The sequence below is a fragment of the Protobothrops mucrosquamatus genome, unplaced genomic scaffold (genome assembly GCF_001527695.2).
Source record: "Protobothrops mucrosquamatus isolate PMUCROS unplaced genomic scaffold, P.Mucros_1.0 scaffold_122, whole genome shotgun sequence".
NCBI classification, from domain to species: Eukaryota; Metazoa; Chordata; class Lepidosauria; order Squamata; family Viperidae; genus Protobothrops; species Protobothrops mucrosquamatus.
In genome coordinates, this window is record NW_015386198.1 from 324,719 (window position 1) to 351,211 (window position 26,493).

At 38.9% G+C, this 26,493-nt stretch overlaps 2 protein-coding genes across 2 annotated transcripts in view; both read left to right on the top strand.

Moving 5' to 3' along the window:
* Window positions 1-16,699, top strand: part of C9 (complement C9) — a 20,015-nt gene extending 3,316 nt beyond the window's left edge. The window contains exons 4-11 of the mRNA XM_029284310.1: window positions 120-267; window positions 1,964-2,102; window positions 3,788-4,000; window positions 6,865-7,105; window positions 9,334-9,459; window positions 13,657-13,838; window positions 15,287-15,515; window positions 16,545-16,699. Coding sequence (XP_029140143.1) covers window positions 120-267; window positions 1,964-2,102; window positions 3,788-4,000; window positions 6,865-7,105; window positions 9,334-9,459; window positions 13,657-13,838; window positions 15,287-15,515; window positions 16,545-16,699 — 1,433 coding nt within the window. The remainder of the gene's footprint in view (window positions 1-119; window positions 268-1,963; window positions 2,103-3,787; window positions 4,001-6,864; window positions 7,106-9,333; window positions 9,460-13,656; window positions 13,839-15,286; window positions 15,516-16,544) is intronic.
* Window positions 16,700-17,278: 579 nt separating this feature from the next.
* The window catches only part of FYB1 (FYN binding protein 1), a 92,218-nt gene continuing 83,003 nt past the window's right edge, over window positions 17,279-26,493 (top strand). Inside the window, exons 1-3 of the mRNA XM_029284311.1 lie at window positions 17,279-17,335; window positions 19,684-19,864; window positions 25,018-25,143. Of these exons, the coding sequence (XP_029140144.1) occupies window positions 17,279-17,335; window positions 19,684-19,864; window positions 25,018-25,143 (364 nt within the window). The remainder of the gene's footprint in view (window positions 17,336-19,683; window positions 19,865-25,017; window positions 25,144-26,493) is intronic.

Consider the following 26,493-nt stretch of genomic DNA (forward strand, 5'->3'; position numbering starts at 1 on the left):
CAAATTTGGGGAGTCGAAGTCCAATACACAACTGGGGAAGGCAGTGTTGATTTATGAAAGTATTCTACATATCCACTTACCTATAATTATAAACGTTTCATTCTTTGTTCTACACTAAGGATTTTGTCTAAAGAATAGGTTGGTGTGCAACAAGGAAAATGACTGTGGTGACTTTTCTGATGAAGATAATTGTGAAGAAACCAAACGCCCACCCTGTGGGGATCGTGACATTGAGGTATCAGAACTTGGAAGAACAGCTGGACAAGGGTGAGTTCTAGAAAATGTTCATGAGAAAAATAAGAATTACATGTTGTGCTACCTGATAAGGCTGGAATCCTTAAAATGGTTTTCAAGAATGCAAAATTTGTGAAAACCTTTCTTAGTCCCACTAGGATCACATTCCTATCTGACTTTTATTTACACACACACACACACACACACACACACACACACACACATACACTTCAAAAGTTATTTGATTTCCTTGATTTTGCTCTGGCCTATCATGTATTTTCCTCTAAGTATCATAAGACATTTCTATGATGTGAACATTTTTTTTAAAAAAAAATTGAACATATAATAATGATTAACTGGTGTGCAGCGCCACAGATTTTTTTTTATCAATCCCTTGTGGTTAATGAATTACCATTCTGCTTTCTGATCCCACATTTGGACATCATGAAGATGTAAATTCTTCATTATTTTTAGCTGCTTCTACATTGGGAAGAACAGACCTGCCCATCAGTGATTAGAATTTTCTATCTGCTAACCTTGGCATCTTATGGATGTTAGCAAAGCCAGTTTTATTTCTTCTGTTTTGTACTGCTGCCATGGCAGCAGCATGCCAGCGTAGAACAAATCAATCTAGCCTAGATCTTAACAGATGTGTAAATACAATATGGATCAGATTCATCCACTCTTTTCTAGCTAAATGAAAACCTGTTCCAAATTATCTTGATCTGCTTTAGAAAGGGCTTCAGATTAATCCAGTGTAGCCCCATTAATGGATTAATATAGGTATAAACATATAAACCCATGTGATAACATGGATTGTTATCCTTGAAATAGTGTGATCTTATGAGTTCCAGGAACCATACTTTCCCTGTTGTAGCACTTACCCTCTGGAGTGATATCCCCCCCCCAACTTTTGAACAAGTCCCACTGTAATGACACGCTGAAAATAATTAAAAACTTGCCAGGCTACAGAAAAGGGTCATTGTAAAATCCCCATAACTTTGGCTTTTTATTGGTCTTCCCTGGGTAGCTAGGATTCTTTTATAAGTTTTCTTCTCTATTCTATTATTTGTAAGATACCCAGAAATATTAAGAAGTCAGGGAGGCTCAAAACTGAGTTAAATAATTACTAAAGTCTACCAGGCAATGTATGCTAATATTTAAGGCAACATAATACTCTTTGTTTGTGTGAATTTAGTGGTTATGTTACCAGGCTAGAAACCAGGAGGCTGTGAGTTCTAGTCCCACCTTAGGCATGCCTGCTGCAAGGATGATTTGGGACCAGTCACTCTTAAGCCCACAATATCAATGCTCGGGTAGCAAACCAGTTCATCAGTTCTTTTTGCAACCAATGGATCAACACATATTCGATAAAAATGAACTTGTGGGAAAATGCTAGGACCAATATATATATATATATATATATATATATATATATATATATATATATATATATATATATATATATATATATATATATATATATATATATATATATATATATATATATATATCTTTGTTATTTTTATGTATATTACAGATTTGTCTTTGTTGTACTGGCTTGATTTTCTGATAGTATGTTCTGATAGACATTTAATAGTACAATGAGAAGGTTGATGATTAATACTCTTCTTTCCTTCCTTCCTTCCTTCCTTCCTTCCTTCCTTCCTTCCTTCCTTCCTTCCTTACTTACTTCCTTACTTACTTACTTACTTACTTACTTACTTAGTGTGAATGTGCTGGGAATGAAACCGGCTCAAACTGCATTTCACAATGAGTTCTACAATGGCATCTGTGACAGAGTCCGTGATGGGAACACAGCCACTTATTACCGCAAGCCATGGAATACGGCTGTCCTCAATTATGACGTAAGCTTCTTTGGGTAAAGCAGAGTTTTGTTTTGCATCAAAAGGTAAAATCCACTTTGGCTCAGCCTCATTTCCTAAAATGTCATGGGTATGTCCATATAGTTTTCTTGGCAACATTACATAAATGCTTTGCCATTGCCTTAGGATTTTTTAAAAATGGCCTTGTCTAGTTTACATCTCTGGAATTTCTGGTCTCCCATTCAGATAGTCCTCAGTTCTGGTCCTGCTTTGCTTTTTGAGATTAGCCAAGATCAAGATTTTGTTATAGCAAAATAAACAGGCAAACCAAAATGCAGTGCTGTCTAGTTTTAGGGGGGGGAAAGGCAGGTAATATTAAGGGCTCCTTATCTATGTTTCCTAATTCAGACTTCCCATCATAGTGTTGGCCATAGGCATTGGGATTGCAACACTGAGAATTTCCCACCAGCTGTAACCCCTATATGGCTGAATGGCATGTGTTATAAATATTTTGTCAACACCATAGAGATTAAAATACACTTTCTATGCTGAATACAGTTGGCATTCTGTGTATTGGTGTTTTATTTATATATAATAATAAAAGCAAGCAGTTTACTTAGTTAACAAAAATGTGGAATTTTATCCCTCTTCAGATATTCACCTGCAGATACAAGGGATCACCACACTACCAAATTTTATTTGTTATTGTTTAGTCAGAAGTCTGAAGAAGAAATAGCCTCATGTTGGCCTTAGCATCTTTTTATGAGTCTGTGTAGTATAGGAGAGACCAATTCACCACATACTTTTCACCCCTCACACATTTAGATGATTTTGTTAGCTACAGATATACAGTTCAGCTATGCAGAGCAATCTGAAGGTCTCCTGACTTTGGAATTGGGATGGCAGCATAGGATGGTCTGAAAGTGATCACGCAAAAGATATTCCAGGGAAGTGGATGTGGATGTTGATTGCTCCTATTTAGTATCCTATTATGATTTATGTTGATTGCTTAGTATCCTATGATTATCATTGAGTGTTGTATCTATGCTTTATGATGATTGTATTTTATGATTTTGATTATCACTTGTTGCTTGTATGTACACTGAGAGCTTATGCACCAGAGACAAATTTCTTATGTGTGTCCAATCACAGTTCGCCAATAAAGAATTCTATTCTATTCTGTTCTCTTCTGCTCCACTCTGTTCCATTCTATTCCACTCCATCCCATCCCATTCATGTCAATCCCAATAGCTCCTGGCATCTCTGCTGAAAGTTCATTGGCTATAGATTCACCACTGGACTTGGCCTTCTTCCGTCCCCATGTTCTGTTATAGAAGAGCCCCTTATTTTCCAGAAGACACAGTATTAGTTGATTATTTACACCAATATTTCACAAACTTGGCCACTTTCAGGTGTATGGACTTCAACTCTCTTGCTGGCTTGGAAAATTTGGGAGTTGAAGTCCACACATCTGAAAGTGGGCAAACACTGATTGACTTACACTAAGAAAGAAACTAACAGGAGTGATTCAAACAGAGAGAAACGTTCCACACCCTGGATAAATTCATCAGTGGTGCTAATTCAAAATCTGGTTTACTAACTTATGGCTTAGTGTCTTGTCTAAACTAAGCACACCATGGGATACCACAGGGTGTCTCACAGCCTATGTTGTTTATCATTACCTATCTGTTATCTGCCATTTAACTGTACATTTTCTGTCTTTCAAGACAAGAGGAGACAAACACTTTACAAGTGAATTCTATAGTGACCAAATATCAACAATGAAAGAAATATACAAAACAAAATCACAGTCTTTTGATGTGAGCTTATCTGTTAAACTGAAACCGACTGAGTCCAATATAACAGTTGATATTGGGGGAAGCTTCCATGCTGGCAAATCAACCAACATGAGTGATTTCTTGAAAAAAGCCAAAGGAACGGTAAGTTTTTTAAAAAATATATCGTAGGTAAATATACTTTATTCCAGAGGAATCATAATTCACATGCCATAAGAAACACTGAGCCATTGGCTGAATTCATGCTGAACTGGGTTAATGAAATACCAAAAAATATTAACCTTGTTTAGTTTTTCAGTGTTTTAGCATGATGTAAAAATCCAACCTGTTTTATTAGTTTATGGGTTAAAGTACTGTGCAAATCCCCATAATGGATTATCTTGATAATCAAAATAAAAATGCATGTTTACAGAGACATGAAACCTATAGTCATCTGCTTACTTTCTCGAGTAAGGCACACAGGATGAAACAATGACCTAGAACTCTAACCCAACCCACATACTAATCAATTTGGGAACCCCTCTTGTAGCCCTGCTTTGTAGCCAAGAATGTAGTGATCAGAAATTGGGTCTTTTCAGTATCACAGTGGGACTGGATATTTTAGAATGGAGGTGTGACAGTGGAGGCTTTTATGCTTCTCCTTTACTATATACAATGGAAGTATTTACAATAGGTATATACAACAAGATCTTGGCTTCTACCCAAGGTCAGGTTTCTTCTTAAGAAGAAGAAATCTCCCTCCCAGAGACTACTTCCTTCTTATTCTCCTCATAAATACATAACTTCTTCCACCTTCACTTTATCTCCCTCTTCCTCCTTCTAGAGCAGGGCTCCTCAGAATTCCTCAGCCAGCGTGCCTGGAAGTTGAAATCCACAAGTCATAAAAGGGCCAAGTTTGAAGACCCCTGCTCTAGAGTTATCAAGAGTGAAAGAAAGGAATGTTCCGGATTTATTAATGAGTATGCTTGGCACCAATTCATTTCTCTGGGACTTCTCTTCCTCCAAGGAAGCCACTTGTTGACTTTTCTTTGTTTTTGACCAGGAACTGACAACTGGTCTGCATACTCACATCAACTTTACTCCCCAGATTTTCTGTGTAGTCATGCCCTTCTAATGACAGTCTTTGTTGTTTGCAATTTTTCTCTTCATTCTTCCCCTCTTTTTCTCTTCTCTCAATCTCCATTGTTGGGTTAGACTGACAGCAAGTCCCCCAGCAAACGAGGAGGTTGATGTCCCCCAGGCTCTGGTCTCCAGCACCTATATACAAGACTAGACTGATGGGAATACGGTCTACCAATATTGGACAGCAGCCAGTTCAGCTCATCAGCCCACACCTGCACTTCAAGGCTAGAATTGAGCTTCTTCTCCCCCTTTTCTCTTTTCATTTGCTGACTCACGCCAGCACAGCAGCAACCATAGTAAAAACCATATGCCATCTCAGTAATGGCTTTCTCTCATGGAGGAAGTAATCATGATTTCTAAACACTTGTTCATTTAGGCCAGAGGTGTCAAACCCATGGGCTGGATGCATCATAGTGAAACTGCGTTTACCCTATTGCCGGCAATGGCAAAAAAGTCGTGATACATTGCGACACATCACGTGACGTTGCGAGTTTGACACCCCTGATCTAGGCATTTTCAGAATAACAGCTGTCTCTAACGACCAAACCACCTGAAAATTAATTCTAGTTAATTCCAAGTTTTATTTTATAAAGTAGCATGGCCTTCTTCAAGAGGATGAACAGTTCCTCTTAACTATACTCCCACAATTAAGAATAGCAATACATAATTTGGTAAACTTTCCTGGACTACTCCATGGTAAAACTGGGTGTTTTGTCTGGAAAAAAGCCTGCTCTGTTCAATAAAAATGGTCGGGGGCATCAGAACTGGAGAGCAAGCTTAGACAATCACTATCACGTGTGGGGAAGAACCATTAGAATGGTCACTTGAAATAAATGAAAGTTTAAAAATTCAGGGTTGTGTTTTCTATAAAATGTCCATATTCTCACACGTACATATGTTTAATGACTCATAATTTATTTGTGATTTGGCTGCAAAATAGCTGCCTTAATCACCAGGCATAGAGTGGTGTAAAAAAGAGAGCATGCTGAGAACCCTTTGCTAAAAACCCAGTGTATTAAACTAAATTAAATTTGAAAAACAGGCAGTTCCTGGTGTACCTAAATCTGGCTTTACAACAGTGGTTCTCAACCTTTTTAATGCCACGACCCCAACAGGTCGTAAGCCGAGGACTAAACCGGTCGTAAGTCAAGGACTAAACCGGTCGTAAGTCGAGGACTACCCAACCGGTCATAAGTCGAGGACTTTCCCTGCCCGGGAGCGCCGCGCATGCGCGGTTCCGCCCCCTGCGCCGGCCGAGGCGTAGCTGGCAAGCGGCAGAGACGGAGCAGGCCGACCACCAGCTGGCCCAGCCCAAGGGAGGTAAGGCACCCGCCGGAAAAGGGGAAAAAATGGCGGACAAAAAAAATGGCGGACAGTCTTGCTTGGCGACCCCCGTGAAATGGTCGATCGACCCCAAATGGGGTCCCGACCCACAGGTTGAGAACCACTGCTTTACAAGAACTCCAACTCCCATGTTTGTACAAATGTATCATATGCTGTCTTTATGGGCAAGAACTGTCTATGAGCCATGGTGCTGCATTGGTTAGGATGCCTTATGGCAGGCTGACTCTGCCCAGTCTGGAGGTCAATCCTGATGGACTCAAGGTTGACTCAGCCTTCCATCCTTCTAAGGTCAGCAAAATGAGGACCCAGATTGCTGGGGGCAATTTTTCTGACATTTGTAAACCACTCAAAGAATGTTGTAAAGCACTATGGAGCAGTATATAAGTCTAAGTGCTATGGCTATTGTCTATGGATTCTATGACCTGAAAATTGCTCATATAAACAAATTTACAATAATCAGAGGACAATGTAAAAGAATACCACAATCTCACTCTCTACCCTGTGGATATAATAACTTATGTATTATTGTTTTCTCTTTACAGAATCCCATCTATTTACATGTCAAATCTAATATAAATCTGGGAACTTTCCAAATGCGAAAACGTGATTTGCGCTTGAGCGAGACATTCCTGGAAGATCTAAAGTTTTTGCCAAGTACTTATGAGAAGGGAGAATATTGTAAATTTCTTGAAACATATGGAACTCATTATGCACAGAAGGGAACCATTGGAGGAAAATATGAGCTAATGTATGTGTTGGATAACCAAACTCTTTCATCACATGGTAAGGACAGAATGAAAGTCATCTCTTATACACAAGGGTAAACTCTGGAATAATGGCATAGCTGGCAATCAGGGCAATTGATTTCTGACTATAAGCCTGTTTTTTTAAAACTGAGTTCTTCAAAAATCTCAGCTTGGGTTGGTTCAGAGTAACAATTGCACCTTATGATGTTTATATTGAGTCGCTGTTAATTTTGTTGTTGAATTCTTCATCTCAAAGGCAATTGATAGATTCCCCCTATAAACTTACAACCTTTGGTGCTTGCTTCACATGATTTTAACCTTTTTCTATTCTTTTAGTTACAATAAATACATGGATTGGAATCAGACTGGTTGACAGGATAAGTGCCAGCTTCCATCATTATGAGTTCCCCCAAAATTTTATTTATCAATTTATTTCTTTACTTATCAAGTTTATATACCTCCCATCTCAAGTGGATGGTTAACAAAAAACTTAAAAAGAAACATAGTTAAACATAATATTAAAAACAGACATTAAAAGTTAAAAGGTTAAAAATTACAAAAGATTAAACGGGCCAAAGGCATGCCCTTAGGCCATCAACCACTCCCAGAATTGCATGCTACTTTGAATTCCTTTCATATATACTCCTAGAAAATATTCTGAGTGGATGCAGCCCAGTGCTTTGATTGGAAATGCCCCCCGCATCTGCCCTGGAGAAATATATAATGCCACAGGCAATCAGTAGTGTAGAACATGTCCTGGAAATCTGGAAAGGGTGGCAGGGGGCATTGTAGTAAGTCTCTTTTTCTATAAATGGATCTTGTATGACTGTCCATGTGTATCATGGCAGCCTTTTTGTGACCTGGCAAGACTTCACACCTCATTTGTTCCTTCCCCATAGGCCAGGGAGGTAGCAATATGTGGCTAGTTCACAACAACTAGTTGGTATTTTGAAGATGTGTCCGGTCTTAGAAGCTCTATTTGATGTTCCCAAACCCACTGACCTTCTCATTGTCCTTGTTAGCATTCTATAGGAAGAGGTCTGTATGTAAGAATAATACAGTGATACAATGATAATCAGCTCTTGCTCTGGGATAATTTCAGGGATAAACCAGTTTTCATATCAACTCCTCATAGTGAGTTTTGTTTAGAGGGATCATAAAAATTTGAAATGGAATCCTCCATTGAAATAGCCTACACAATCAAAGTGTGTTATTATAGCCATTTCACTACATGTCATTCATTTGTGATTAAGGTTAGCTGGATCATGTCCAATATCTATTATGCAAGGAGAGAGAAAATGAACCTCAACTAGAGAGGAAAAAACCTAAGTGTAATGTATATAGTTTTTCTTCAGCAGAACAGTAACCAGATTATTTATCAATTTGCTATACAATACACTACTTCAAACATTAATATTGTTAGAAAATAAATTATGAAAAAGTAAATCATTTGGAGTAATGTTTTACAATTAACCAAATAACTACCTTTGCTTAAAACTAACCTGATTCACCACCTATCTTTACTTTTGGCTTTGCCATAGAGTGCTTATTAACCTGCTATGATACTAGCCTTGAAAGGAATTTTATTTGCATTCAACAAATTCTTAACATTTTCTGAACTCAGGACTCACCAGCCTTTAAATAACATTTAGGAGCTTTATAATATAAGGGGAGATGTTCACAGCTTCTCAGGGGGGAAGTTCCTTTACAGGTGAATTCAAATCTGCCTAATTCTAGGGATGAGCCAGACTCAGACTGAAACCATTTTTCCCTACGTGCATTTTTTACTGGTGCCCTGATGTCTCAGTCCTTGTTCTGGACCACACCAAGTTATGCATTTCCATCAGCCTTTCCCCAAACTGGTGCCTTCCAAATATGATGACTATAATTCTCAGACTTCTTATCCAGCATCAAAATTATATTCTAACTTAGATGGAGAGCTTCTGATTAGGAAAAAAAAAGATTGGGCAAGTTACACACTAGAGATAGTCAGTCTGCACTTCTGATTTGAGAACTTTTGTATTAAAAGTTGGTTCAGAGCTACTGTTGTTTCCCTGAAAGCAGCCATTAGGAATGACATCTGAAAAACAAATAGAGATGGGGGAAGAAAAATAAAAAGAAAGGGCCACGAAGTTAAAAAAAATCTACAATACTTTCCTCCTTGCAATTTCTTCCAATGGATATATAAAACCAGGAATTTGATAGCCTATTTTCTGTGTAACAATTTTGTACACCTCTAATCATTTTTATTGACTCTATTTTCAGGGCTCACTAAAGGTGATGTCAATGAATGCCTAGGCTTTAATTTAGGACTTACTATCACCGCAGATATTGCAGAAGCCAAATCGGAGATTAAAGCTAAACAATGTAAATCTGGTGGATTTAAAAATAGTAAGTACATCAGCCCCTATCATCTTCTGACATTTTTATGCCCAAGTTTGCATATTGATTGGCACATTATATCCTTCATATAAGAATTAAGATATGTTATTGGACATGTCAATCACATGCTGTATAATCACATTAAGTAATGAACAATGCTAATGCATAGATTCATGCCAATAATATATAATGAGCGGTGTGGTGGCCTAATGGTAAAGACCAGGGCTTTTTTTGTCATAGAACGCCCAGAACGGAGTTCCGGCATCTCTTTTGGATGGAACCTTGTAGGGTAGGCAAGGCGGGTTGTATGACATGTGTGAGTTCCAGCACCTTTTTTTTTTTTTTTTTACAAAAAAAGCACTGCTGAAGACACTCGCCTCTCATTCAGAAGGTTGAGTGTTCAATCCTAGGTAGCAGCAGATGTTTCTCTTGTAGGGCTCAAATAAAAAAATATCTGCTGCAAATGCTCTACTCCAGACATGTCAAACTCGCGGCGTCATGTGGTGTCGTGCGACGTATTGGGACTGTTTTGCCATTGCCACCAATGGGGTGGGTGCAGCTTCCATATGACGCGTCCGGCCCATGGGCTGGCAGTTTGACACCCCTGCTCTACTCTATCCAGTCACCCTTAGCCATGAAAGCCTGCTGAGTGTCACTGGGTCAATCATTCTCAGTCCAACCTACCTCACAGGTTTTATTATTGTGAGAAAATAGGAGGAAAAAGGTATGTTCACCTCCTTGAGATATTTGTAAAAATAATAAAACCAGAATACAAATAAACAAATAAATAAATAAAAATAAAATATTTCACTAATGTGCCAATCACTATATAATGCCATGATATAGTGTTAATGTGTAGCTATATGCCAACTATTTGTGTGAAGGGACTTTCATGAAAGTTGAAGTTCATTAGATTGATGCAAAGCAAGCAAAGAAGGCAGAATTTTTTGCTCAGGAAAATTTCAACTGATGCAGTGTACGGAAGAGTACCAGACTAAAGAATCTGACAAAGACACAATAAATTATACTTCACAAGACAACAGATGGTTGCCTGGACATAATCAGGCAATGGGGCTCTGCTAGAAGAGCTCCCAGATATGTGAGAAAAAAGCCAAGATGGATTGGCCAAGTTTCAGCAAAAGTATCTATGGAAGGTATAAGAGCCTTGTAGTCTGTGGAAACTCTCACCCAGAACAACCTTCTGTATAGGGGTCCTACCTCGAGACTTATGGAAAAAGCTAGACTAGCTCAATTAGATTTTGCCCATAGGATCTGTTAATGGATGTGAAGTTTTCAGTTCAAAAATTAAATAGGAATGCTAAACAAGCATTTGTTTTTACGTGTCTGAGTCTCTGAAACAAGACAGTATTTGAAGATACTTTCCAATATCAGCAGCTTACATAAAAGAGTGGAACTTCAGCCACATAGCAGAAGCTGCCATCTTGAATTTTCGCTTTCACACACACATATACCAGAGGCCCTCTGTGTTTGTGCGTGTGTGTGTGTGTGTTATTCAACAAAGGCAAATTTGATTTATCCCTCCTCTACGTGATCTATTTCCATTCCTCATCCTTAATATGTATTTGTGCATTTCAAACTTTAGTTTAGTTATGTACTAAAAACAAAATTTCCTTATCTATAGTTTTGTAATCCTTACATATGCAGAGCACCCACCCACCCCCAGTTTGGCATAGTGGATTTTATATTTCCCATGCTACAGAATGTCTTAACTGTATTTTATTTCATTGATGATTTAATTTTTTTAAATATTTTAATAAACTTTAACCAAAGCACTAGAGTATACTAGTATACTAGAGTATAATAGAGTATATTACTACAGTATAGTATTAGCTAGAGCTTTCTTTCAGCTAAGCTCAACTCTTACTGCCTGTTTGTTGTCTATGACAACAAACAAATATTTGCCATTGTTTTCATACAGAATTCTTTTCAACTTTCCAATCTAGCATATAACCCTGGCATTTTCTCAGAGTCTCTTGCCCAAACACTATTCATATCCAAGCCCATACGCCTTTTTCATGAACAGCCAACATATTGCCACATATTATGGTAAGTAAAGTAGAACACAAGAGAAGAAAGAAATGTTGAACTAAGGCAAATGCAGTAAAATAGAGTGAGATTTGTTTATCACTAAGTAAAGCACATGGCAAATCTAGACAGCATACTAAAAAGCAGAGACATCACCATGCCAACAAAAGTGCATATAGTCAAGGCCATGGTTTTCCCAGTTGCAATGTATGGCTGTGAAAATTGGACCATAAGAAAGGCTGAGCGCCAAAGAATGGAGGCCTTTGAACTATGGTGCTGGAGAAGACTCCTGCGAGTCCCTTGGACTGCAAGGCATTCAAAATGGTCAGTCCTAGAAGAGATCAACACCGACTGCTCTTTAGAAGGCCAGATCCTGAAGTTGAAACTCAAGTACTTTGGTCACCTAATGAGAAGGAAGGACTCACTAGAGAAGACCCTAATGCTGGGAAAGATTGAGGGCAATAGAAGAAGGGGATGACAGAGAATGAGGTGGCTGGATGGAGTCACTGAAGTAGTAGGCATGAGCTTAAATGGACTCCAGAAGATGGTAGAGGACAGGAAGACTTGGAGGAACGTTGTCCATGGGGTCGCGATGGGTCGGACATGACTTTGCAACTAACAACAACAAAGCACATTCACTCTTTTTGTCCATGGCTTTCTGGTTTCAAGTGAGGAAGAAAAAATAAGATGCAGATCACTGTGTAATACCAGTGATAACACTTTAAATATTGGCAGAATTTTGTCTGAGCACCCCGTTTTTTATTTCTTTCTTTGTTTTGTTTGTTCAGTGTTGACTCCTGCCTGGATTAGTCCTGCCATTTCCTTGGCAATTTTTTTTCCAAAATGGTTTTCCATTATCATCTTCCCAAGAATGAGTGGCCCAATGTCACCAGGTGGCTATTTATTGGCTTCACAGTTTTAGCATATTGCAACACTTATTTGCCAAATTCTGCTTCTGCATGAATCTGGGGAGAATGGTTTCCCAGATAGCAAACTGACACTTGCTTTGAGAATGGTTGTTTCACATCCTGTGTATGGTGTGTCATGTTCTATGCAGAAGTGAACTGTACTCTCAAGGAAATCTGGCTGTAGTACAGGTAACATATTAGCAGCCATGTAGCCAGTTCTGATTATCCAATCAGTACAGATATCGTGGTATATGTAGTCCATTCTTTAGCAGAAATTATCTTTGTTGGGTCTTGGTAATGATAAATTCAGGGGGGTGTCTACCAACTGTAAAGGAGATGGTGGTCTATCCCTTCCTCAAGAGACCATTGCTGGACTAACTATTCTGGACAATTTTTGTCCCTCCGTAGCCTTTCCTTTTGAATGAAAGTGATAGACATGGTAGCTCCAGAGAACTGACAAAGTGAATCACCTGGACCCTTCTCTGTCAGGATTCATACCTGGATAAGGGACTGAGGTGTCATCGATCATACTTCTAGATTATCTCTGGCAGGAGCAGGATGAGATGCCACATGGTCTTAACCTCTCAAAGACTTCAATGACATTGAACATTTGAAAAACTGTGACTAGAATTTTCTAGCATGTTGCCAAATTGGGGCCATTTAATCCGACTGTATTTTGGAGGCTCTTACAATGGATTGGAGGCTTAATTCCCATGGGATATGTGTTGTCAGCTCATAGATTGATCCTAAGGCTGGCTTGCAGGCATTGATGAAAAAAGGATACTGAAATCATCTTTAGAAGCACAGTAGCTATATGTTTCTAAATCATGAAATAATTGAAGAGTGATCAGGCAAGATGCCTATTCTACAAGATTGCTTGGTCATTTAGGCAACATGGAATTCTAGCAGGAATTCTCTGGATCACCAGTCTGCAAGATGGAAAGGGCAATACCATGCCACCTGGAAGATGATTCCAGCAAATCACTTGCTACTAGTGAATATAGAAAAATTGAATTTCCACAATCTGGGCAAATATAGTTGGCAGAAATTCCTAGGTAATCCATTTCCAACTATTATCAACATTGTCATTTTCTTTTCTTCCAAATGAAAGTGAAAAAAATAAAATCAAATGAATATTTAGTTGCGCCTATCATCACCACTATCCTTATCTTTTTTTTTATTACCCAAGAACAATTGTTTTCTTAAGGCCACTCTTGCTATTATTTTACCTCCATTTTTTTTTCTCCTCAAGCTGATGACATGAAAAAGATTGAGGTTATCCAAGATGTAGTCTCTCTGATTCAAGGTGGGACAACAGCTACTTTAACAAAGTTGAATGAATTGCTTTCATCAAATGTCAAGGTAGTTGATGTAGAACAGTACGTCGAATGGGCTGCTACACTACCTCAAGCACCTACTGTTATAAGACAAGAGGTAAGAGAATTTTCTTCTATCTATCAATAAGTTGGAGAAGTTTTCAATCAATGTGAACCCACAAATGGAAGCATTTTCTTTCTTGAAGAAATATTTTAAAAGTTGCAATCTTTTCAGAGTCAAAGATTCTGGTCAAGTAAAGCTAAAAGTGAAGTTTGCTGTGATTTCCATATGTTTTCTAGGAATGGTTCACCATAGCTTTCTTCCAAGATGTATTTGACTTTACATTCTAGTTAAAGATCCTGGGATTTCTTAATAATCCTCCCTCCCTCCCTCCCTCCCTCCCTCCCTCCCTCCCTCCCTTCCTTCCTTCCTTCCTTCCTTCCTTCCTTCCTTCCTTCCTTCCTTCTTGCCTTTGCCTAGATAACAAAGCAGTTCTTTCAGTTGGAGACCTTCTACTTCACAAGAATGTAACTTTTTAGAGGTAGAGCTAGAGCAGGACCTAAAGAAAGAACTTTGTGGAGTAAGGGAAAAACAACATTAATTTTAATTTATGGTAAAATGGTACAATATAAACTTTAATTTATGGTAAACAATATAAACTTTAATTTATGGTAAAATTAATCAAATGGAATAGCAATAGCACTTAGACTTATATACCGCTTCACAGAGCTTTACAGCCTTCTCTAAGTGGTTTATAGAGTAAGCCTATTGCCCCCAACAATCTGGGTCCTCATTTTACCAACCTCAGAAGGATGGAAGGCTGAGTCAACCTTGAGCGGATGAGATTCCAACTGCCGAACTGCTGGCAGTCAGCAGTAATAGCCTGCAGTACTGCATTCTAACCACTGTGCCATCATGCAGGACAGAGTGAATGAATAGAATGTCCCATTCTATTCCTTTTATAATTGTATAAATTTATATAATTTATAATTATAATTATGTGACAATCTTTTATTGGGTGCCTCACGCAAGATTTTTGAAACCTATGGATTCCTATTTTAGTTTTCCAAGCAAACATTATTTCTACAACTAGCCTCAGCAGGAGTTCTGCAGTCATATCATTTGCATTAGAATGCTTGGTTGAATAGTCCCAGCTATCCTAATCTCATGAGCCAGATAGCACACAAAACCAAGCCCCCTCCAGTCCATAGAAAAACCTCTCTCCACGTAACTGGTCCCTGGTGCCCAAAAGGTTGGGGACCTCTATTCTAAAGCCTCTCACGGACATATCTAATATCATGAAAGAATTACTTGGAATTTGATAGAAAGATTGTTGCTTTACAACTATTAGTGATGGAGCTGCAGTAAATGAATAACTAAAGTCTTCATTTGAAAAAATCAATTACTGAGGAGAGGTGAGTATAACTGCAGGAGAACATGGATCTTCTCAGGATGAAGTGCTGTAGTCTGTATTTTCTTTATGTACAGAACTGCATAATGATAAAAAATATTTTATATGTATATAAAATATATGCACACATATATGTGGTTAAATATTTCTGCAGATAGCCCCAATTTCGGAACTCGTACCACTCAAAATCCCAGACTCCCGAATAAAGAAAGAAAATCTGGACAGAGCTGTAGAGGATTATGTGGCTGAATACAGCGTATGCAAATGCCAGCCTTGTCTACATGGTGGGACGGCAATGCTGATAGAAGGACAATGCGAATGTGCCTGCACTCCGTTTTACAAGGGAGAAGCCTGTGAAATACCCAAGTCAAGTTTCATACCAGGTTAGAAGTCATTCCGTGACTTAGCATACTTGGAAGGTTGCGATCAGTTATCACAGAGAAGTTAGGATTAGAAGTCAGGAGCTAAGCATTAAGAATTGATAAATAAGGTGAATAGGTACTTAGTAGCACTCTGGAGGCCCAGACTCAAGGAGGAGACTCAAATACATGCTTCACACATTGCACTGAGCCATAATATGATGTATCTTTTCTGGTTTGCTTATGGCTTCTCGAAGAGGGAGTATACCACCACCTCCTCCAAGAAATACCTTGTCTGTTAGGGATGAATTCACCATGACCTGGATCCAAACATATGTGATTTCTTGGGAGATCTTAACTAATCTAGAGGAATATGGATCTAATATACAGGTGTCTGGATTTATAGCCCTGAGAACCCTGTCTATACTCCAAAGGATTACAGGATCAGATTCTTCCAAGATATTAGGGAAAGATCATGTCTCAGTCAATTCGATTGCAGCTGCCTATTTCAAATCCAATTTCGAGCAACTGATAGGTGTCTAGAATATCCTTCACAGTTGTTCTATACATGTTGTTGAGATTCTTTCTTCCTCAGCATGTAGCAAGTCATTTTGAAAAGGGTTACTGATTGACTATCTACGGACACAATAAGAGCAGAAAAATAATAGTAATTTGCCACTACAAGTAACAGTGCCCAGGAAAGTACATTATAAACAAATAAAATATAATAGAGGCTATCACACTAAATAAAATCCATAACCCAGTAAAATCAAAATCATCCATTCCAAATCAGAAAATATTACTAATTATTTTTAACTGAGCAGGAATTGTGAATACAGGTCTATAGAAGAGTTCAAATGCATTTTTAATCTTTTTTTTAAAGCAGTATTGGTTGATTTGGATTTATGCAATATAGTTAGCCCAAATACCCAATCAGGTTACAATTAAGATATACTGTGTGATTGTGAGATTCTGAAGGAAGATGAAGTTATGAAGAATTCTAAAATTCCAAACCTTCTGAAGTTAGACAATTTTTTTCTGATCCTGATCCAGCTCAAACTGCCATTGATGGGAGCTGGAGCTGCTGGTCTAACTGGTCCGCCTGTCAGAGTGGAGAACGTCAGCGAACAAGAGAGTGTAATAATCCTGCACCTGGATCTGGGGGCAAATCATGTCCAGGAGCAACCGTAGAACCAGGCTATTGTTAATTGCAGAAGACAGGTTTGTAACTTCTGAATGTGTATAATGAATATGGTACAATTTTGATATAAGCCATGGGATATTCTGGATTCAATATTTCTGGAAGCAGCATATATGTCCAGTGGTGGGATTCAGCCGGTTCACACCGGTTCGGGAGAACCAATAGCTAAATTTACCTGAATTTGGAGAACCGGCTGGCTTCCAGAAGTCCAGTCTAGGCCTAGGAGGCCTGGAGGAGGCCTCCCAGGCCTAGAACAGCCCACTGGAAGTGTGTGGATGCCACTTCCAGAAGTCCATTCTAGGCATCAGAGGCCCAGGCCTGCATCAAATATGAGAACTGGTTGTTCAGGTATTTGAATCCCACCACTCAGCATATCCATATGGAGAGATGAAACTGTGTAGGTTTTGTTTGTTATGTTAGAAGGAAGGAAGGAAGGAAGGAAGGAAGGAAGGAAGGAAGGAAGGAAGGAAGAAAGAAAGAAAGAAAGAAAGAAAGAAAGAAAGAAAGAAAGAAAGAAAGAAAGAAAGAAAGAAAGAAAGAAAGAAAGAACTATTTGATAATTTGGAATTTCCTGGAACAGGAGGGAATGGAGAATGTCTTCTCAGAATTCAGCTACTGGCTGATTCAGAAAGAGCAAAGATTGGTAGGACTTGCTTGTTTTCAGTTCTTATTCCAATACCAGGTGCAGTGAGCATATAGCAATAGCACTTAGACTTATATACCACTTCACAGTGTTTTACAGCCCTCTTTAAGCAATTTACAGACTCAGCATATTGTCCCCAACAATCTGGGTCCTCATTTTACCGACCTCAGAAGGATGGAAGACTGAGTCAATATAGGGAGATCACAGATTGGATTTAAAATATGTTGGGAATGATTTGCAAATGGGACAGATGATGGCTTGGTCTGAGAAGGTTTTTTTAGTTAGGTCCAATTATTCTTACCATTACAAGCATACAGTATATTATTTGTCAGATTTGTATCCAGTCTTTCCCTCAGAACTTTAAGACAATAAACATAATGCTCCCTCCTCCATTTTCCCCCTAAGAGCAACCCTTTGAGATAGATTGGGCTGAGAGAACCCAAAACGTATCCAGAGAATAGCTGTAGCCAAGAGTCAACTTGAACCTGACTCTCCTCAGTCCTAGTCCAACACCTGAACTACTAGACCAGTATTTCTCAACCTGGGCAATTTTAAGATATGTGGAGTTCAACTCCCAGAATTCCCCAGCCAGCACTGGAGTTGAAGTCCACACAGCTTAAAGTTGCCGAAGTCGAGTGGTTCTTCCATAATAGGACCTGGTACAAATGCTGCAGGATATTTTCCCACTAAAAAGTTCAGCCCTGAGCTACATACTACATATTCTCTTTTATATGAGAAGTTTATATAAGAAAAGAAATCAAATAGTTAGGCCCCATGTCTTTCAGTCTTTAAACGTTAGAACTTCTATCCAAGCTTTGATCAGTATACAATCATTACTAATTCTATTTTATAACAATTTTTAAAACCTAAAAAATTAGATTAAATTATAAGGTTATGGTAACAGAATCTTGCAAGCCTGAAAGCCCTTCCCCTCTCCCCTGCTTTTACTTTCCAGGGAACTAGAGAGAGACCATTCTGAGATGCTTTATCCACCTTCATCCATCATTTAGACCAGGATGTCTCTTCTCAGACCATAGCCTAGGCCAGGGGTAGTCAACCTTGGCTCTTTTATGACTCGTGGACTTCAACTCCCAGAATTCCTGAGCCAGCTAAGCTGGCTCAGGAATTCTGGGAATTGAAGTCCACGAGTCATAAAAGAGCCAAGGTTGACTACCCCTGGCCTAGGCTCCAGTGATTCCTCCTATCTCCTAAGGTTATTCCCACAGCCCATTACAGGACAGCCTAGACTTCCAGTTAAGGGAAAAAAGGAGCAGAGAAAAAGAGCCCATGGACTGACAGGAACTTGCAGCCATGCATTCAAAACTCTTTGTGATTAGAAACAATGAAAATAAAGTTCAGCATCCCATCACCTGTAGCGAGGTCCATTCATTGGAAAGATGTGTTAAAAGGCTAGCCCACTAGTCACCCTCTGAAAGGAAAAGGGAAACTCCATTGATTGTAATGGGACTTACTGCAATCATTTCTGCAGATTTTTAGCTAAGGAATTTCTAACTTAGTTTTGCCTCTCTTTTTTTAGTACAGAAAACAAATGCATTTATAAAGGGTGAGTCTGTTCCAAACGGTAGGAGTCAGATCAGAAAAGGTTGTAGTCCAAGTCAGAAGCCACCAACTTTGCATCAGACCCTCTTCTCAAATTCCTGGGTGTGCAGCTAACGAGTAGGCTGACTTGATCGCTCAACAGTGAGAAACTGGTGAAGCGGGCACAGCAGCGCCTGCATTTTCTGTGTCGCATGAGAAAAGCACATCTTCCTTCCCCTGTCCTGACCACTTTCTACAGGGGGACGATCTAGAGCATCCTGTAATACAGCATCACAGTCTGGTTTGGAAGCATCACTGCTTCAGACAGGAAAGCAGTGCAGAAAGTGATGAAAATGGCCGAAAAGATCATTGGCAGTTCCCTCCCTCCCATCCTGGACATGGCACAGGAGCGTTGCTTGAGCAGGGTCCGCAAGATTGTCTGGGACACTACACATCCTCTTCATGACCTGTTTTCCTTGTTACCTTTTGGGAGGGGGCTTGTGGTATCCATAGCAAAACATCCAGATTCAGCCATAGTTTCATTCCATACAGCATTAACCTTGTGAACTCTCAAGCTACCTCCTTCCGTTATATATTCAAGATGGACAGTATTTAATATTTATTTGCTATGTATATGTATGGATATGTGTCTATACATATGTTGTTCATAGTATGTTTAGATGTGCATCATGTATGTGTTTCACTTTGAGAGCGGGCAACTAAATTTCATTTTTGATATGTGCCGTTGTGCCCACAGTAAAAAAAATGACAATAAAGGTTATCTTATCTTATCTTATCTTTTCATATAGATGTTCTCTGTGTCTTTCAGCAACCTGAATGTCCCTGTCAGATCTACGGATCAAGATTCTTGTGACCAGATTGAATTAAAAGCTATTGATCCATTAATCTCTGGATTTCAGAACACCACTTTGTACTACACAATAAATGTGATGGCTTGCAGAATGCACATCTGTGTTATTTGGCTTCATGGTGGGTCAGTTTTCCTACTTTGGAATGCATTCACCAATATATTAAAAGTAGTTTGATTATAACTTGGTAATATGTAAATATAATTAATGATATTTTCAGATTCATACTCTTCATCTGAGCACACGTTATAATCGAACCTCACTGTAATGGACTAATTTATGTCACTTGCATAACAATGTCATAGTACAAAAGATGTAAATCCCCACAGAAATTTGATCCATTGGGTTCAAAGTTCTTATCTTAAGGTCTGGAAAATACAGTTTTCCACATATTCTCAGAATCCTAGACTAATAAGATGCATCTGCAGCCACATGAGAGCAAGTGCTATCCCTCAAGTGCCTCTTTCATGCATGCAGATCTGTCCATGGAAGCTTAGCCTTCAAGTAGCAGATAAGAATATGTGAACAGGCCACCGGCAGTTTGAAGAACGTTCTTTGTGCTGCTTTAATAAATGCTTTCTTGGCTATAATACCTTGTTTGGACACAATAGGAAAGGGAAAGTAAAAGGGCAACACCACACTTCCTCACCACTGTTGTGGAACATGCATGGCACCTGTACTGCTTAAACAAACAATTATACCACAGGAGCATGGTACTGACATGATATGAATCAAATAAATAAATAAGTAAAATGAATGTTTTCTGCTTCTGATATCGTTGGCAGAGCTTTGGGCCAGATATCAAATACTAAAAGTGCAAACACTATGAGCCAATATTTCACAGTTTAAAATAAGGATAGCCAGGTGGTGAGAGTGACACAAGCCCTGTTCAAGCATTAAATGAATGCAGTGTTTAGGACCATGCTCCAACCAATGGCGGTCCTGCTATTACTTATATATGGATACTTATATTGATCCCATTAATTTGGTTTCCTTCAGATGTGGTAGACCACTTCCCAGATCCTCAGCCTGCAGAACCAAAATATTTTTATTTACTTAACTAAAAAAATGTATATAGCTGCACAACTCATAGGTGACTCCAAGTGGCTCCATAATGACCTCTTATAAAAGAGTTATGGTGGGGGCCAACCATATCTTAGGAGGGATGATGTTCTATAGAGAACTTGGTCGAATGTTGGGCAGTTTGTTTTGTTTATGTTGGCTTGGAAGTTTGGAAGCCCAAATCCAGTTCATCTGTGAAGCATCAGATTTAGTGTGTATGTATGTAGAACTTTGTGATACTTGCATACAGTGTTTCTGATTATTCATGGAGTCTGAACCATACATAAAGATTTATGCAAGCAGAAACTCTTTGAAAATAGGTTAATTAAATGAACCTCTTAGTGATATTTGGTGGAAAAATGCATTCTATGCAGCTTCTCCTTTCCTTCCCTAAATATTTCCTTCTCATCTTGGCTACAATTCTGGGTAGCAAAATTTAGCAACTTTTCTGTATTCAACTTTTTGCAGTCCCGATTGACAACCTTAGTCTTACCCCATTATAAGATTATATTCTGGTCCCAATTATCATCATATTTTGAATATGTTTTCATGATGAATATAAGACAGGTTTTTTTTTCAAACCTGCCAACTTTAAGATGTTTGGACTTCAATTCAAAGTTGCTGAGTTTGGAAAACACTGACATAGGAGCAACTTTTAATCTTCATAGATGTTTGTTCTTAGAAGGAATTCATATGCATTCCCATTTCTGCATTACTCCTATTCCCTCTTCACAAATAATGCATTCTTATAGCAGCTGGGTACTTGATGTTCAAAGGTGTACAGGAGCACAGGAATACAGGTGTACATTTTCAGTGTCTTAAGAGAAATGCCAGGAACAGATTTCAATTATCCAGCAGCTGCTGAGACCCACAGATGTGCAGCAATATTCCACTGCTGATCCTTCCTCCCTGGTCTTATTCCTTGTTCATTAACTCTCTCCAAGCATGAAAATGCTCCATGTTGAGTTGAATAAGAATTCAGACTGAATCAATTACACAAATATGTGCTTGCTTATATAAATGCAGTATTATGTGTTTGCCTTTAATCTGCATTGCACTGTTGTCATCCTGAAGAATGGAATGCTTGAGAAAATACTGATTGGTGCTAATTGGTGCCTATTAGTGACTCAACTGATCATAACACTTATGCCTTGACAGAGCAGATTCAAGAGTGTCTATCCCAGTGCATTCTTATCTCTTCCTCATTCCTCCTAAAGTCCAGGGTCAGCTGGGGAGAAAAACAATTAGTGTCTTGACATTCATAACAAAGCTGATCTTTTGCAAAGCAATGTTTTCACACTGTGAAGTATGCCCATACAGTGTGTGTAGCAATCTCTAGTCCAAATAAAGGAGCATGGGCATCTATTTTTGCTATGGTTATTTACTCGCTTTTATGGTTGTGCGCTGATAAGAACCGATTTCCATTTGCTGGCATTGTATGAAAAAACACCTTAATTGCTTGAACTTCAGACAAACTTTCTTTTTCACTTCAGGCTGTTACGTGCCAAAGAACTAGACTCTATGCAAAAGCTGGAAGGAACATGTATTGTTTGCAAGACAATAGTTATACTGTTTTAACTGTAAAGCGAAATGAGTTATGCAAAGTATTACAATGGCAACAGCTAGGAAAATGCAATATATTTTGACATTGAACGATTCTGAATTTCTGAAAGCAGAATAAAGAGCACAGAGATAGCTGTTTGACTTGAATAAAAATATTCAAGGAGGCATGTAAACTAGGTGCATCAAAATTGTATAAAAATGGTATAACCCAGCTTGATGCTCAAAATGAAACATCAGAAGCAACAATACTGTGTCTTGGAAAGTGGAAGGAGCAGTCTGATTCATTTTTAGGCAAATGACTTCTGCACACATGCAAAGACTACTAAAGAGTCAGAGAAACAGCTAAAGTGTTATGGCTTCTCTGTTAACTCAAAGTATCCCACTGCTTCACTTTTCAGATCTGCTTTCAATGATTCAAACTTATCCGGCCCAGTGAAGATTCACACAGTCCTAATCTATGTTCTCTGCCTTCCCCAATTTTATCTTTCTCAGCCAGTGTAAGAGTGAAGGATTATCTAAAGTCCTCCAATACATTATGTGGCTGAAGGAGGATTTAAAGCTGGATGAAGGCCTTGATATCTGTGTTGCACAGAAATTTTCATCTCCACTTTTTCTTGTAAAATCTAGTGAAAACCAATCTTACCATAGATGCAATTGCCATTCATAAATGACATACTTAGAGCAGTTGTATGTAGGGTTAGGGCAGGTCATAGTGGTATAACTTTAGCTCCTGCTTGTTGTGTTCTTATGGATTTATTTCTCACCTTGTAGAATTTGAAGATGTGGAGAGACAAGTGGTACTACTTGGTTTACATAGTCATTGTCTTGATAGAATGATTAAATTTATTAATGCAAGACTGGGTCAATAGTTAAGACAGGTAATCAGTGTCTTTTTCTTGATAGGTGATTCCCTCTGTGCCTAAGGATACAATAATAAGGACTTTACAGAAAAAAAGTATCCCATGATTTGGAAACTGGCATGATCATGTTTCTGAGAAAGATGGGGATAGCCCTACATTTCCAGATGCATCTACATTATAATGATTGACCAGAGCCATTTTAGTAGGGCTTTCATCCAGATGATGATACCGAATCTTTATTTGTGTCTTGGTGGATGATCCACTCAGAATATTGGGAAGAATGAAGCTTTGCTGGTTCTCTTGGAGGTCTTGGCAACTTTTAATAGCATTGACCATGATGTTAGAGAATAAATTATGAAAAAGTAGACCATTTGGAGTGATGTTTTACAATAACTACATAAGTATCTTTGCTTAAATGTAAATACCCACTTACCCACTACCCATCTTTTGCAATTGTCTTTGCCTCAGAGTGCTTATTAACCCACTACGGTAATAAGCTTGCAAGGAATTTCATTTGCATTCAATAAATTCTTGACATTTTCTGAGCTAAGGACTCACCAGCCTTTGAATATCTCTATAAGATAATGAGGAATGTTCACTGCTTTTCAGGGAGAAATTCCTTTACAGATGAATTCACATCTGCCCAATTCCAGGGATGAGCCAGACTGAAGTGATCCATGGCTTCTTAAACATCTTTCCCTACATGTATTGTTTTGAAAAAAAAATAGGTGCCCTGATGTCTTAGTCCTTGATCTGTGCCACATTGAGGCACACATATCCACCAGCCTTTCCCCAAAATGGTGCCTTAGAAATGTGATGGTCATATCTCTCAGTAAGTTGTGATGGCTCAGTGGTTAAAGATGCTGAGCTTGTCAGCTGGAAACCTGGCAGATGGGTTCAAGACCTGAGCACCACATGCCAGGTTGAGTTCCTGTTACTTGACCCAGCTCCTGCCAACCTAGCAGTTCGAAAGCATACAAATGCAAGTAGATAAATAGGTACAACTTCGATGGGAAGGTAACAGCATTCTGTGCGCCTTAGCCACATGACCACGGAAGTGTCTTTGGCTGACACTGTCTCCCTCAGCTAAGAAACTGAGATGAGCACTGCCCCCTAGAGTCAGACATGACTGAAAAAGGGAAATCTTTGTCTTTATAATTCTTAGAATTCTTATCCTGTATGGAAACTGTATTCTAAATTATCTGGACAATATCCGATGGCACAGGGGTTTTCAACCGGCGGTGCTCGCACTCCCTCAGGGTGCAAGATGATATTCCAGGGGATGCAAAAACTTGAGTTTAGAAGTTTCAAAACCAGGTATTACTTTTGTAAGGGGTGTAATAATATATCAGAAGCATTCTAGGGGTGCGGGATATAGAAAAGGTTGGGGACCGCTGAGATAGGGGGGAAAGATGGGGCAAATTACACACTAGAGATAGTCAATCTGCACTTCTGATTTGAGAACCCTTATATCTGAGGTTGGTTCAGATCTCTAGTACAAGCTACTTGTCTACCTGTTGCATGGGGCAGGGAAGAAAGAGAGAGAGGTAACAAAAATAAAAAATAAAAGGAAGAGACACAAAGTAAAAACATTTCTATTTCTACTATTGGCTACGGTTGCACCCGTTGCTTGCTTCAATGTTTCCCACTTGCCACCTCTTTCAATGGGTATAAAATAAGCGTTTCCAACTAACAATGTTTTAATTAAAAGATATAAAAACAACTGGAAAGCATTGGATATATGCTAATTACTTCCACCTGTAATCATTTTTACTGACTGTATTTTCAGAGGTCACTACAAAAGAAGTAAATGAATGCCTAGGCTTTAATTTAGATATTGGTGCCAATATAATGTTCATAGAAGCCAATACAAAGGTTAAACATGAAAAATGTAAAAATGAAAAGTTGGAAAACGGTAAGTACCTTAGCTCCTGCATTTTTCTGACATTTTGATCCCTAAGTTTACATTTTAATTGGTATGTTGTATCCCTCATACTGGAACTAAAATGTATTGTTGGAATATGTCAATTATGTACTCTATAATCACATTAAGTAATGAGTAATACTAATATATATATTAATGCCAATATAATTCACTAGCATGCCAATCACTAAATAATGCTGTGATATAGTAATGTTTATGTCATCTATTTGTGTGCATAGACTTTCATGAAAGTTAAAGTATATTAGACTTGCAAAAAGCAAGCAAAGAAGGCAGAAATTTTTGCTCAGGAAGATTTCAATTGATGCAGTGTATGGAAGTTGACCAGAATGAAGAATGTGCCAAAGGGACAGGTATAATCACAGAAGAGTCTTGTAGTCTGTGGAAACCCTCATGCAGAACAACCTTCTATATGTGTGTCGTACTTCCATAGTTATGGAATAAGTCTGCCCAACTAGATTTTGAATTGGGTAGGTGCACATGGATGTGCTATTGGATAAGGGAAGTTTTCAATTTAAAATGTAAACAAGAATGGCAATTGTGCATTTGTTTTTAGGTGTTAGTCTCTGAAACAGAACAGTATTTAGAGATACATTCAGTGGTGGGATTCAGCTGGTTCGCACCACTTCAGCAGAACCGGTAGCTAATTTTTTGTTGCCCAGGCCCAGAATAGATTTCTGGAAGTGGCATCCACACAGAGAACCAGTTGTTCACATATCTGAATCCCATCACTGGATACATTCTAGTACAGTGGTTCTCAACCTGTGGGTCGGGACCCCATTTGGGGTCGATCGACCATTTCACGGGGGTCGCCAAGCAAGGCTGTCCGCCATTTTTTTGTCCGCCATTTTTTTGTCCGCCATTTTTTTCCCCTTTTCCAGCGGGTGCCTTACCTCCCTTGGGCTGGGCCAGCTGGTGGTCGGCCTGCTCCGTCTCTGCTGCTTGCCACCTACGCCTCGGCCGGCGCAGGGGGCGGAACCACGCATGGGCGGCGCTCCCGGGCAGGGAAAGTCCTTGACTTATGACCGGTTGGGTAGTCCTGGACTTACGACCGGTTTAGTCAACTTACGACCGGTTTAGTCCTCGACTTACGACCGGTTGGGGTCGCGGCATTAAAAAGGTTGAGAACCACTGTTCTAGTATATGCCATTTACATAAAAAGAGTGGGATTTCAGTCACACAACTGAAGCTGCCTTCTTGAATTTTTCTCTCTCACATACATATATATCCTCTCTCTGTGTGCATGTGTGTGTTATTCAACAAAGGCAAATTTGACTTATTCCTCCTCCACATAATCTATTTCCACATAATCTATTTCCATTC